At 42.6% G+C, this 15,087-nt stretch overlaps 1 protein-coding gene across 1 annotated transcript in view; it reads left to right on the top strand.

The window, feature by feature from the left end:
• TMX4 (thioredoxin related transmembrane protein 4) overlaps positions 1-14,851 on the top strand; it is a 46,205-nt gene extending 31,354 nt beyond the window's left edge. Inside the window, exons 6-8 of the mRNA XM_080685588.1 lie at positions 6,616-6,717; positions 9,793-9,856; positions 12,738-14,851. Of these exons, the coding sequence (XP_080541714.1) occupies positions 6,616-6,717; positions 9,793-9,856; positions 12,738-13,090 (519 nt within the window). The 3' untranslated portion in view covers positions 13,091-14,851. The remainder of the gene's footprint in view (positions 1-6,615; positions 6,718-9,792; positions 9,857-12,737) is intronic.
• The last annotated feature ends 236 nt before the right edge of the window (positions 14,852-15,087 follow it).

The following is a 15,087-nucleotide window of genomic DNA, read 5'->3' as shown; positions in this document are numbered from 1 at the left end:
TGACTATGTGATTTTTATCTCTCAATTTGTTTATGTGATGTATTACGTTTTATTGATTTGCGGATATTGTATCATACTTGCATTCCTGGGATAAATCCTACTTGGTCATGGTGTATGATCTTTCTGATGTAGTGCTGGATCCTATTTGCTAGGATTTTGTTGAGGATTTTGGCATTTATGTTCATGAGGGATGTTGGCCAGTAATTCTCTTTCATTGTGTTGTCTTTATCTGGTTTTGGTATTAGGGTGATGCTTGCTTCATAGAAGAAGCTTGGAAGTGATCCTTCCTCTTGAATTTTTTGGAATAGTCTGAGGAGGATAGGTTTTAGTTCTTCCTTGAATGTTTGGTAAAACTCTCCTGTGAAGACATCTGGCCCCGGGCTTTTCTTTGCTGGAAGCTTTTTGATGACTGCTTCAATTTCTTCCATAGTTATTGGCCTATTGAGATGTTTAGATACTTCCTGATTGAGTTTTGGAAGTTATATTTTTGTAGAAATATGTCCATTTCCTCCAGGTTGTCCAGTTTGTTGGAATAGAGTTGTTCATAGTATTTTTTAACAATCCTTTGTATTTTGGCGGGGTCTGTTGTTATTTCACCTCTTTCATTTCTGATTTTGTTTATTTGGGTCCTCTCTCTTTGCTTCTTGGTGAGCCTGGCTAGAGGTTCATCAATCTTGTTTATTTTTTCAAAGAACCAGCTCTTGGTTTTGTTGACCTTTTGTATTCTTTCTTTGGTCTCTATATCGTTTATCTCCGCTCTGATCTTTATTATTTCCTTCCTTCTGCTTACACTGGGCTTTTCTTGTTGCTCTCTTTCTAACTCTTTGAGTTGTAGGGTTAGGTAATTTATTACCATTGTTTCTTGTTTTTTTGCAGTAGGCTTGTAGAGCTATGAACTTCCCTCTCAAGACTGCTTTCGCTGTGTCCCATAGATTTTGGATTGTTGTGTTTTCATCATCGTTTGTTGCCATGATGTTTTTTATTTCTTCTTTGATCTCTCTGGTAACCCAGTCATTGTTTAATAGCATGTGTTTAGTCTCCATGTGTTTGCTTTTTTTGGATTGTTTTTATTGTAGTTGATTTCCAGTTTTTTTTTTTAATAAATCTTTATTATTCAGATTATTACAGGTGTTCCTCTTTTTTTCCCCCTAGCTCCCCTCCACCTGATTCCCCACCCCACCCCATGCCCTTACCCCCCGCCACTGTCTTCATCCATAGGTGTAAGCTTTTTGTCCAGTCTCTTCCCGCACCCCTCACACCCCCTCCCCCCTAAGAATTGTCAGTCCACTCCCTTTCTATGTCCCTGATTCTATTATATTCACCAGTCCATTCTGTTCTTCAGATTTTTTATTCACTTGATTTTTAGATTCACTTGTTGGTAGGTATGTATTTGATGTCATTTTGTTGTTCATAATTTTTATCTTTACCTTTTTCTTCTTCCTTTTCTTAAAGAACACCCTTCAGCATTTCATGTAATCCTGGTTTGGTGGTGATGAACTCCTTTAGCTTTTTCTTGTCTGTGAAGCTCTTTATCTGACCTTCAACTCTGAATGATAGCTTTGCTGGGTAGAGTAATCTTGGTTGTAGGTTCTTGCTGTTCATCACTTTGAATATTTCTTGCCACTCCCTTCTGGCCTGCATAGTTTCTGCTGAGAAATCAGCTGACAGTCATATGGGTGCTCCCTTGTAGGTAACTAACCGTTTTTCTCTTGCTGCTTTCAAGATTCTCTCTTTGTCTTTTGCCTTTGGCATTTTAATTATGATGTGTCTTGGTGTGGTCCTCTTTGGATTCCTCTTGTATGGGGTTCTGTGTGCTTCCTGAACTTGTAAGTCTATTTCTTTCACCAGGTAGGGAAAGTTTTCTGTCATTATTTCTTCTAATAGGTTTTCAATATTTTGCTCTTTCTCTTCTTCTGGCACCCCAAAAATTCAGATGTTGGTACGCTTAAAGTTGTCCCAGAGGCTCCTTACACTATCTTCATATTTTTGGATTTTTTCTTTTTGTTTTTCTGGTTGGGTGTTTTTTGTTTCCTCATATTTCAGATCTTTGGTTTGATTCTTGGGGTACGTTGATCTACAGTTGAGTTTCTGTATATTCTTTATTTCAGACAGTGTATGCTTAATTTCTGATTGGTCCTTTTCCATTTTTTTGGCATTCTCATTAAGGTCCTTGAAGGTCTCACTAAGCTCCTCGGAGGTCTCATCAAGTTTCTCGGCGGTTTTTAGAAGATTCTTGAGTAACCTTATAAATGTGGTTCTGAACTCTATGTCGTCCATTAGTTTGCTTTCCTCCATTTCTCTCATTCGTGACATGTTTCTTTGTCTCCGCATTTTGCTGCTTCCTTATGTTGATGGAGTGGCTTTGTGTGGTAGGTGAACTATAGGGGCCAGTAGCTCAGCCTCCCCAATCACCTGAGGTGGATGCCTTTGGTACACCCCTTTGTGGGCTGAGTGCAAAGTCTTGGTGTAGTTAAGCCTTGATTGCTGTTGGTACACTGGGAGGAATTGACCTCCAGGCCAATTGGCTATGAGGACCCGCTGTGTCTATAATGGAAGAACTGTTGCGCTGGAGACACGCTTATGGTGCAGGACTTGTTTCAGTGGGGCTTTGGTGCTCACTGAGTCTGCCTCTTGAATGTATCACTTATGGTTGTGAGGAGTTGAAATCTGGTGTCTCACACTGACCACTAGGTACACTGGCTTCTGGATCTCCAATGGGGTGCAGGTCAGCTACTGTCTGAGGCCACCCAGCAGGAGCTACAGCAAGAACTAAAGTTTTCTCCTCTTTGCTTGGAGTTTGGAGGTTTTGGAGCTGTCTGACCTGGGCTGCAAGTTTGCTAGGTTAAGCTGCAATAGGGCAGACCATTCATATGCTAAAGCCGCTGCTTGGAGCTTGGGTGGGTTTGTAGATTGTGCAGGGCGGGGTCTCAGGGCGTGACTAGGCTAGGGCGTGGCAAACAGCGATGGCTGCCAGTAAGCCGGCTCTGTGGCTCTGAGTCTCCGACTGTGTCCCCGTGTCCCGTGCCCCAGCACAATAAACAATTGTTCCTGCGCACAGACCTGCAAGCAGGCCTCCCTCACTTTCCGACCCCACAGCAGACAGTCCAGCTTCTCCCCGTAGGAGTTTGGGTTCCCCGTGTCTTCCCAGAAATGAGTTCGGAGTAATCGGGAGCTTATCTCCCTTCGGGTTGAAAACAGCAGTGCTTTCAGTCACCCGTCGCCAGCCCGATTCGCGCGTCTCCGTACCTCAGCTTTTCAGCATTTGTGCATCCCTCAATGCTGTTTGCTCTTTCCTTCTAGTTGTAGAACTTCCACTCAGCCAGCTTTCCCGTGGTTCTGGGTGATAGACGTTCTGTCTTTTAGTTGTAGTTCTGAAATTGTTGTGCGAGGCAGCAGTTTAGGTGCTTACCTATGCCGCCATCTTGGTTTCTCTCCCTGATTTCCAGTTTTATGCCACTGTGATCTGAGAAGATGCTTGATATGATTTCTATCTTCTTGAATTTGATGAGACTTTGCCTATTACCTGATATATGGTCTAACTTTGAAAATGACCCATGTGCACTTGAGAAGAATGTATATTCTTTGGCTTTGGGGTGAAATGTTGTGAAGATGTCAATTAATTCCATCTGGTCTAGTGAGTCATTTAGGATTGATGTTTCTTTGTTGATTTTTTGTTTAGAGGATTTGTCCAATGGTGATAGTGGGGTATTAAAGTCTCCTACTATGATTGTGTTGCTGTCAATCTCTCTCTTGATATTCTCCAGGAGTTTTATTTATGTTTTTGGGTGCTCCTGTATTGGGTGTATATATGTTTACCAGAGTTATTTCTTCTTGTTGGATTTCTCCCTTTAGTATTATGAAGTGGCCTTCCTTATCTCTTCTTATGTCCTTCACTTTGAGATCTAATTTGTCAGATATAAGTATTGCTACCCCAGCTTTTTTTTCATTTCCATTCGCCTGAAAAACCTTTTTCCATCCCTTCACCCTCAGTCTGTGTGCATCTTTTTTTCTGAGGTGGGTTTCTTGTAGACAGCTGATAATATGGGTCATGTTTTCTTATCCAACTGTTATCCTATGTCTTTTGATTGAGGCATTTAATCCATTTACATTTAAAGTTATTATTGATAGGTACTTATTTGTCGCCATTTTTATTCTTTACCCCTCTGTTCCTTCTTCACTTCCTATTTCTTTTTTTTACAGCAGACCCTTTAGCATTTCTTGCATTGCTGGTTTGGTGGTAATAAATTCCCTTAGTCCTTTTTTGTTTGTGAAGCTCCTAATTTCACCTTCTATTTTGATTGATAGCCTTGCTGGATTGATAGTATTCTTGGATTCAGGCCCTTCCTTTGCATGACTCTGTATATTTCATTCCATTCCCTTCTGGCCTGAGGAGTTTCTGTTGAGAAATCAGTCACTAGTCTGATGGGGGTTCCTTTGTAGGTAACTTTCTGTCTCTCTCTGGCCGCTTTTAAGATACTTACTTTGTCATTGGTGTTTGCCAATTTAATTATAATGTGCCTTGGCGTCGGTCTTTTGAGGTTCATTCTGCTTCGGACTCTGTGAGCTTCTTGGATTTGTGTGGGTTTTTTCTTCCCTATATCAGGGAAGTTTTCTGTCATTATTTATTCAAACAGGTTTTCTATTCCTTGTTCAGTTTCCTCTCCTTTTGGGACCCTTATTATGCGGATATTGTTTTGTTTGGTGTTGTCCCAAAGTTCCCTTAAGGCTCTCCTCCTGCTTTTTAATTTTTTTTTTTCTAGAAGCTGCTCTACTTGGGTATTTTTTCCTACCTTGTCTTAGAGCTCACTGATGCGGTCCTCTGCTTCTTCTAGTCTACTCTTGATGCTTTCTGTTGGGTTCTTTACAGCAGCGATGTCATTTTTTCTTGGTTCTTCTTCATTTCCTTTGCTTCTTACACATATTGTCGAATTTGTCTTCCATTTTTTTCATACACCTATGACCATTTCTCTGAATTCTTTCTCTGACAGGTTGCTTGCCTCCATTTCGTTTACTTCCTTTTCTGGTGATGCCTGCTTTTCTTTCATATGCGGGCTCTTTCTTTGTCTCCCCATGGTCTCTCTTCTCCAGGTGTCTGGTTATGTAGTTCTCTCTCTCCTTATCCTAGACAACATCTGACCTTTCCGTGGTGGAGTGTAGAGCTCCTCTGAATCCGTGTGTTTGCGCCAATTGGGGACCGGCGTTCTGGGGTTCGCAGCTGTTCGGTGGGTGCCGTAGTTGTAGATTCTCTGGTTCCCGACAACATCCACTTTTCTCTTCAAGGTGGCACGGTCTCCGCGTCCAAGCTGGTAGCTCCGCGAGGGAACCCAGCAGCAGTGGGGGCTGCCTGGTCAGGGGAACCCCGTCCAGCAGTCTCCCAGTCTCCTCGAGTATAGCTGTCCCTCAACTCACCAACAAACACTCCCGGTGCGACCACACACTCTCTCTTTGTTTTCTCACTCACACACTATCTTGCAGTCTGCCTTCCCTTCGGCAGCCATCTTCCTTTCCTGCCACTGGTATTGTGAACTCATCGCTTGGAGCCATTTTATTGTGTGCCCAGTACATTGTGAATGGCTGTTCTTGAAGCTGAAATGGCCTGAAACCTATGATCACTAAACCTTCATGAGGAAGCATGGCTCCTGCAAGTCCCCATCTAAGTGGGTATTGATTCCAAACTACCAGTTCATATCTGTAATTTCTGTGTGATTTTAGCATGGAAATAATTTCCAGTTCAGATTTTATCTCTCTCTCTCTTTCTCTTTTTTTTTACTCTTTGGTATCAAATAGAGTTCTGGGGAATAGTAAAAATAAAGGATGTGCACTCTACTCAAAGCCTCATGAAATCTCATTTCCTCATAATGGATTAACTTGGAAAACGTTCTTCTGTCTAATATCACATTTTAGGTTTTATGGTGATTTAGAAAAGTTGCTAAGGATGGGTAGAGGTAGAGAAATGAGAGTCTGATTAGAAGGAGGAAGTGAAGACATTTAAAATGATTGATGTTTTCTAAGTAGTATTTAGTTCTACTTAACAATTGGTCAAGGCCGAAGAAGTTTAATTTTTATGGATTCCATATTACAAGTAAATATTGAAGTATATATAATTATTAGTAGAGAGTGACCAAAAAATCTCTCATTGTGGAAGAAGGGACTAGAACAGGGGTGGGCAAACTTTTTGACTCAAGGGACACAATGGGTTCTTAAACTGACCGGAGGGCCGGAACAAAAGCATGGATGGAGTGTTTGTGTAAACTAATATAAATTCAAAGTAAAGGAGCGGAGGGGAGAGCAAGAGAACCGGATAGAACAGCCGGATCTGGCCCACGGGCCATAGTTTGCCCAAGGCTGGACTAGAAAAACAATTCTACCAGAGTTCTATCAGATCATGAACTCCAAAGAACAATCACTCTTACCAGATATAACCTTGAGTATACTCTCAGATTCCTGATATTGTAAAGCTTGACTTGTTCTGAGGAATTGCAGATGCATAAACCACTGCATGACCTTTATGGGATCTCCTCTATGTGGAAACAATTTGCAGACTTGTGTTATAGCTGGAGAGCTAGATTTAAACATTTTGGTCCTCATTATAAATAATTTTTCTTTTGATTACAGCATCTTCACAACTACTTTACAGTGACCCTTGGAATGCCTGCTTGGTGTTCTTATGTCCTTTTCGTCATAGCAACCTTGGTTTTTGGCCTTCTCATGGGTCTGGTAAGAGATAATGCCAATCTTTTTCCCTGTCCTTAAAGCCTAATAGGTTTCATGCAAAACTACAAAGCAGCCAAAAAAGAAAAAAAAAAAAACAAAACAAAAATTATTTTGTGTGTAATCTAAGCAGTTAAATAGCATTTGCTTGTTTGATATTGCTTACAATGCTAATTTGAGAAATAATGAAAAATTCATTAAATCTTTATCTTTTAATTCTATCCTTTCTATTTTATGAAGATGTGTACTGCCCAAAATATAGGCAGTGATGAACGGAAAAGTTGAGACCATACTTGAAATGATAGTTTGCAAGACAACCCCTTCAGCAGTGATTTCACACATTGCCTACTTGATTAGAACTCTGTGGTGATAAGGCCAATGCTATGGATCTGTTCCTCCAGTGAACGAGATGATTTTTTTTCTTGTTCATATCCTCCAATTAAACCTCTAATCCCGGCTAGCTGCTTACACATACACTCTCTTTTTTCCAAGGTAGATTTTATAAGATAATGTTGATAAAAAACAGTCAATATTGTGGAAAAAAAATCAGATGCAAAGCACATTTAGTGCTTACATATCTAGTAGGTATCTGTGCATTTTCTCCCTAGATGTTTTAGGTAAGAGTTGGAATAATAAATTTATTTATTTAACTATATAGGCAGCTATAAGTGTTGTGGCATGCTTTATTCTTTGATATAATTTATTAATTTTTCTCTTTACATACATTTGATCAATTTGATTGAGCTTTAAACTAATTAAATTCTTAAAAGCCCTTACAATATATATGAACCACATAGCGCCTAACTACTATATGATAGGAATAAGTGATGATTACTAAAAATTTATATAAAAAGACAAACTTTTAGTTAAGATTATCTTAAAAGTCTGTCCTTACATTTTATTAAATTGTGGCTCTTTAACAAAGTCTTTTTTTTTTAAATCCTCACCTCAGGATATGCTTTTATTAATTTTTAAACAGAGTAAGGGAGAGAGAAACATCACTTAGTTGCCTCCTGTATGTGCCCGACGGGATTGAACCCACAACCTAGGTATGTGCCCTGACCAGGGCTAGCAAAAACTTTTTAAAATAAGCTTAAAATATTAGCAGTTGTTTTATAGCAAGTCATAAGTTAGTACAACAAAGTCTTATTCCAGGGAGCCAATTGTATTTTGCCATGAGCATGATTCCTTCGTACTATGGTTTTTATTTGAGATTTGACTAAATGTTAACCTCACGGGTGGGGATAGAACTTAGATATGTCATTAATTAGGTCCTAGGTGTGTTCCATTCTGATGCACTAATCATACTGCTATTAACGTGCCCCTAATGCTCTGCCCTAAAAGGGTTTGACTTTGAATATAAATTTGACCTTTGATGTAAATGTACTTCTCCCATCTACCGTCTAGTCCTAGATTTTTCTGGTAGTATATTCTGGAGCCACAGGAGCATGAGGTTCTTGTAGAGGAAACAATATGAGATCCCTGAAGACTAAGGTAGAGCTATGGAGAATGTAGGTTGAATGTGAGCCTAATGCAAGACCACTGGAAAGTCTTCTCAGCATAAAGTTTTAGAGTTTTATCTTTGAGGTTGACTTTTAAACCCAAGAAGTCATGTCAGATGTTTCTATGTCCTAAATTCATTTGGAAACAGATTTAAATAATCAGTGAAGGAAGGTTATTAGAGGCTTGACCCAAAGAAAGAAGAGAGTTGATTCAAGACAGTTCAAGCGATTAAGTGACATGTTATTCCTTTATAAGAAGTTGGGTCTCCTCAGGCTGGCATTAATAGCTTTCTCTGGACCTAAGCGCCCCCATGACCCATTTTGGTGTAGCTTAAAGGAGCTATATTGTAACTATTTTCTCTCTTTTCCGCATCCAGCGCGGCTAGAGAGCGGGTCCAATTCCTGAGTAGAGGTAGCTGGGGATTGAGAAATAAAAGAAAGAGACAAGACACAGAGACAGAAAGAAAAGCTGGGGCCGGGTGGACCGCTGCCCTCTTCTGATGGAGAGACAGTGACCCAGAGCCGATGCAGCATGTTTATTTTATACCCCCAAATACCAGGAAGTTTCACCAAAAGGTCAAGACAAAAGGAGATTATTTACATTCTTGAGTAGGCCCTGAGCATTCCTGGTGCTAGGCTGGATTTAGATATCAAAACCCACTTCCCCACACCATGGGCTGAAATGAAGGTCAAGCTGACAACACCCTTGCCCTTTTGACAAGGCGTGTTTCCAGGGTGTGGCTTTGCTGATGCCACTGGGTTCAGCTGACAATAATTAAAGAATGCCCATGTGCCTTCCCAGGGGGCCCTCTACACTAGACCTCTGCTGCCACCCAGCTCTTCCTGATTATGCTCAGGGCCTTAAATGTGCCTTCTTCAAATGCATCATTCTTGATCCTTCCCAACGGTTGTAATCTCTGTATCTCTTAAGTATCTATCAAAGTGCTTTATTCATTTTTCTTATGAAGCTCAATTGTTCTATATTGATTTATAATTAAACTGCCATTTTTTCTCTTTTTGAATCTTGCCCCAGATGTTAATAAACCAAATATTGAGTAAATTAATAAATTAAAATACAGGTGGTAATAATTCTGAACAAAATGTAGGATACTCATTTGACATTTATAAAATTGAATCAAAAGGACTATGACTTTGAGTTCTTTAAAATTTTAGAATACCATTAAGACACTGGTATAGGAAGTACTATTACTGTTTATGGTGAGGGGCAGCCCATGTACAGACCAGTTCGGTTTGTCCAGAAGAGTGTTTTTTAAAGGCCAGTTTAGACTCGACTGATAGTGTCTATTTTCTTATACCCACTTGATTCATCTATTTTTAGTGGGCTCTCTTAGGCATTTGACTTTGAGACCCCTGTTCTCAAATATTAGCATTTCCCTATACTGTATCACATTTTAAAAACAGGAAATTCTTAAATATACCCTTTTCTGTTTTGAGGACTTTTGACCAACTGCTAATTATTTATGAATATCTGGTTGTAGAAACAAGGCTTAATTTTAAGGTTCTTTGGAAATAAATGTCCTACCTACTCACTATAAAATCACATTTTTTCCCCCTCCAGGTTTTGGTGTTAATATCAGAATGTTTCTATTTGCCATTTCCAAGGCATGTATCTGAACATCCCGGTAAGTGTGATAAACTCATGTAAATAAGATTATTTTTGGAATTCTGTGTTGTGCCCTTTCGTGCTCATATAGGTGGTGGATTTCCCCTTGATTTGATAGATTACCAAACCACCACCACTAAATTCCTTAAAATATGTTCTCTATGTAGACTTGAACAAAATTCTCTTTTTTCTCTCTTAAATTAAGGAATATTTCATCTAGGCAATTTCTTTTTCCCTTTGTGTATGCCCTTCATTAATCAATTGACACCCTTTTCTTCATTCAAACTGGAATGAAAAGGGAGGAAGGAACTCACATTTATTAGGACTTTATTGTGTGCCTGTAACTATTCTAAGTGCTTTGAAAGAAGTCTCCCTGCCTGGCCAGTGTTGTTCATTGGTGAGCATCCATCTATGAACCAGGAAGTCATGGTTCCATTCCCAATGGTCAGGGCACATGCCTGGGTTGCAGGCTAAATACCCAGAAGGGGGTGTGCAGGAGGCAGCCAATTGATGATTCTCTTTCATCCTTGATGTTTCTATATCTCCCTCTCCCTCTCTTTGAAATCAATTAAAAAAATTTTTTTAATTAAAAAAAAAGGAAGTTTCCCCAAATCTTTGTACTATTTCACGCTGTTGCTGAGATCAAATAGCCCTGGATTTGCATACTTTAAATTCGTTTTTGAAACTTTGCATAAAGACTTTTATGAGACTTTGTTGAATTTTAATTTGGAGTTTAAATAAGCTATATTTCTTTTTAATTTTTGAAGTTTTCAATGCTTTGGGACTTCCATAGATAAAGTCCTGTGCTATGAGATGGATACGTTATGAGAAATGCATCATTAGGTGTGATTTGGTCTTTTATGCAACATCACAGAGTGCACATGCACACACACAGATGATACAATCTTACTTTATACAGCTGGCAGCAGAGTAGGCATTTACACCACCATCACCACAGGCACACAAGAATTACCTTGCTCTGCTACAGGACGACTACAATAGGAATTTTTTAGCCCCATTATAATCTTACTAGAGGCCCAGTGCACGAAATTCATGTGGCGGGGGTTGTCCCTCAGCCCAGCCTGCATCCTCTCCAATCTGGGACCACTCACAATCCAGGACTTCTGGCTCTCAACTGCCCTCCCCTGCAGGCCTGGTCCCCTCCAACTGCCCTCCTCTGCTGGCCTGGTCCCACCCAACTGCCCTCCCCTGCAGGCCTAGTCCCCCCCAACTGCCCTCCTCTGCTGGCCTGGTCCCCCCCAACTGCCCTCCCCTGCTTGCCTGGTCCCCCCACAACTGCCCTCCCCTGCTGGCCTGGTTCCCCCCAACTGCCCTCCCCTGCAGGCTTGGGTCCCCCCCCCCAACTGTCCTCCCCTGCAGGCCTTGTCCCCCCCCCCCCCCAACTGCCCTCCCCTGTAGGCCTGGTCCCCCCTGCCAACTGCCCTCCACTGCTGACCTGGTCTCCCCCAACTGCCCTCCTCTGCTGGCCCAGTCACCCCTAACTGCCCTCCCTGCAGGCTGGGTCCCCCCCAACTGTTCTCCCCTGCAGGCCTTGCCCCCCCAACTGATCTCCCATCCATGTCTGGCCCCCCAACTGCCCTCCCCTGCAGGCCTAGGTCTGCTACAGGACAACTACAATAGGAATTTTTTAGCCCCATTATAATCTTACTAGAGGCCTGATACACAAAATTCGTGCGGGGGTGGGGGGTGTCCCTCAGCCCAGCCTGCATCCTAGTTGGGTGGGACCAGGCCTGCAGGGGAGGGCAGTTGGGAGCCAGCAGTCCTGGATTGTGAGTGGTCCCAGATTGGAGAGGATGCAGGCTGGGCTGAGGGACACCCCCCTCCCCCCGCACGAATTTCGTGCACCGGGCCTCTAGTAAGATTATAATGGGGCTAAAAAATTCCTATTGTAGTCGTCCTGTAGCAGAGCAAGGTAATTCATGTGTGCCTGGTCCCCCACAACTGCCCTCCCCTGCAGGCCTGCCCCCCCCCAACTGCCCTCCTCTGCTGGCCCGGTCACCCCTAACTGCCCTCCCTGATGGCCTGATTGCCCACAACTGCCCTCCCCTGCAGGCCTGGTCCCCCACAACTGCCCTCCCTGCTTGCCTGATTGCCCCCAACTGCCCTCCCTTGCAGGCCTGGTCCCTCCCAACTGCCCTCCCCTGCATGCTTGGTCCCCCTCAACATCCCTTCCCTGCAGGCCTGGGTCCCCACCAACTGCCCTCCCCTGCCGGCCTGGGTTCCCCCCAACTGCCCTCCCTTGCTGGCCTGGTCACCCCCAACTGCCCTCCTCTGCTGGCCTGGTCACCCCTAACTTCCCACAACTGCCCTCCTCTGCAGGCCATCATGTGGTGGCCATCTTGTGTCCACATGGGGGCAACCATCTTTGACCACATGGGGGTGGCCATCTTGTGTCTTGGTGTGATGGTCAATTTGCATATTACTCTTTTATTAGATAGGATGGGACTGCTGTGGTATATGCAGTATGTCCTTGATTGAAACATTATAATGCTGCATATGACTAATTAGAAGGTATATTATGTTCCTTAGAATTCTTAGAAGTAACAGAAAGCCAATTTAAAGCAATTTTTGGGAAAAGGAAAATGTATTTAACACACTCTGATTGGCTCAGCTTGTCATATGGTGAATAAGTTACCATGGCTAGTGAGTGGGTCACTGAGCCAGATTCTACAAGGTACAAAATACAAAGCCTGGGGGAACCTTTGCCTTCCTGGGCTGGGCAAGGACGCCAACCAGAGATCTGTCCTGGGTATAACAGCTTCAAGGTGGAGAAAACTGTCGTGTGCCTCCCTTTCTTTATTTCACAGCCAAACACAGTTATTTGATTGCTGAGTGACTATTGTTTATTCAGAGGCTGTTCCCCTCTCTTCCCTCCACAGAGCAGAGTCGGAAGTCAGAGGAGGCTCATAGGGCTGAACAGTTGCAGGATGCAGAAGACGAAAAAGATGACTCAAATGAAGAAGAAAACAAGGACAGCCTTGTAGATGACGAGGAAGAGAAAGAAGACTTTGGTGATGAGGACGAACCAGAGGAAGAAGAGGAGGAGGACCACCTGGCTGCTGGTGCGGATGAGGAGACTACTGATACCCAGGACCAGGGGCCCCCGAAGGAACCCCTGGAGGAAAGAGGACCCAGTGAGACTGAGGAAGATGCCCCTGGACAGCCCCGTCCATCTGACACGGAAGACACATTGAGGCAGCGCAAAAGTCAGCATGCTGATAAGGGACCTTAGGTTCACAGACTGTTTCCAAGAACATAGAGGAGAGGAGTATGCCGGCTTCCCTCTGTCTGCAGTCTAAACCAAATTCCTCATTGTTTCCCGAGCAAGCTTCTCTTAAAAAACCATCTTAGTCAAGTAGTCTCGGCATTAAGCCTAACTTGTATTAATGAGAATCCTTCAGGCATGACAATCAGATGCGTGGTGTTAGGATATGCTTGGGGATTTGGGATGGGCACACGTGCATCTACTTGGGGCGGGAGAGTTTTGACCAGAGGTAGCGATGCCCAGCCCTCGTGAGGACTGTTCATTGACAAGGCTGCAGGCCCCATAAAGTGAAAGCAAAGCAGCCTGAGCATCCTCATGTGTAGCAGAAGTCTTGCTTCTCCTTGTGTTAATAAGTTACTTTTGTCAAACTATAAGAAACATCAGGCACCATAGTACTGAGCCCCTTTTTTTAGAGAGAAATGGAGAGGGCCCTGGATTATTGTAGTAAAGAGCTTGGCAGTTGTCTTGACTCTAAATCTCCATTGTTATGTCTTATTTCTTACCTATCCCATTTCCAGCTGTCCTGCCAAGGGCCTGCAGGCTCCCCACACTTCACATCGCTTCCTAGTGAGAGGGCCAGACAGCAGCCAGGTTGACATCAGCTGCGTTGAGTGGATTTAAGGGTTTAGGTAATCAAAAACTGCAGCCCATGAAGTCGGACTGCCAAGCACTCGAATGCAGTATTGTAACCTTTGGGGATTCAAAAAGTAGTAGGGATTTTACAGGAGACAATTTTGTTGTTTTTTGCCAAAATGTAGTAATTTTTTTTTCAAAAAGTCCCTTCAGCAATATTCTTTCCCAACCCAGAAGTCTCCTAAGTCTTGCCAGTACAAGGTAATCTTGTGAAGAAAACTTGAATACTGTGTTGTTTTGTTTTCATCTCAAGGGGTTCCCTGACTTGAACTACTTTAATAATAACTGAACATTTCTGGTTCTCCTTCAGTGATGTGCTTTTGGTGAAAGAATTAATGAAAGTGAGTATCTGGAAATGAAAGATTTGGTTTCATTTCCTTCTTTCTTAATCTTGTAAAGAATTTTATCCCTGTAAATCTCTCAGTGCTCAAATCTACTAAAAGTACCCAGGAGGCCCAGTTTCTTTTAAAAAAATCCATCCATCTACTTCTGCCTTACCTCTGATTTATGTTTTAGAATAAATTCATAAAATTAGATTCCAAGCTTATGAAAGATGACTAAAGTTGATTCTACACCCCTTGGGTCCAGACAGAATAATAAGTAGTGCAGGCTTATGAAATTTAAAAGTTTCTGTCATTTTAAAAAAAGAAATATGCAGTGTACTCTTATCTGGCTGTTTAGATAACCCTTTTCTTCCATTAACTTTGAACACGGGATCACTGGCGGGAGGGAGCGGTTCTGAAACTTGCTGTCTTTCTGTGCTTGAATGAGCCGGTTGCAAACTCACACAAAGGGGTTTTTTATTCTGCCAGAATCTAATTTTTAGAGATGGTTATTTTTCATCTTTCCAATTCAGTTACCTGACAGCCTCATCCTGCAGCATGAGAGTCACCAGATTTTTTGCCCTAGCCGGTTTGGCTCAGTGGATAGAGTGTCAGCCCATAGACTGATGGGTCACAGGTTCAATTCTGGTCAAGGGCCTGTACCTCGGTTGTAGGCTCCTTAGTCACGGCTCTTGCGGGAGGCAACCAACTGATGTGTCTCTCACATGGATGTATTTCTCTCTTTCTGTCTCTCCCCCTCCCCATTCTTTCTAAAAATCAATAGAAAAATATCCTCAGGTGAGGATTACCCCCAAAATAAGAAAGAGTCACCAGCTTTTGGCGGCTATGAAGCTGGGGAAATCCTGACCAGACCAAGGACATTGGATCTCATTGTCCTCCCAGCCCTTCAACCCTCTCCCAAAGACCCTCAGTAAGATGGTTTGACAACCCTCCCTGCTCCCCAAAACAAGAGTCACCAATAATAGTTTTTCTCTTCAGACCGCAACA

The sequence above is a fragment of the Plecotus auritus genome (assembly GCF_963455305.1).
Source record: "Plecotus auritus genome assembly, chromosome: 8".
Taxonomy (NCBI): Eukaryota; Metazoa; Chordata; class Mammalia; order Chiroptera; family Vespertilionidae; genus Plecotus; species Plecotus auritus.
The sequence above is the reverse complement of the archived record's forward strand: the minus strand, read 5'-3'. Positions and strand labels throughout refer to the sequence as shown.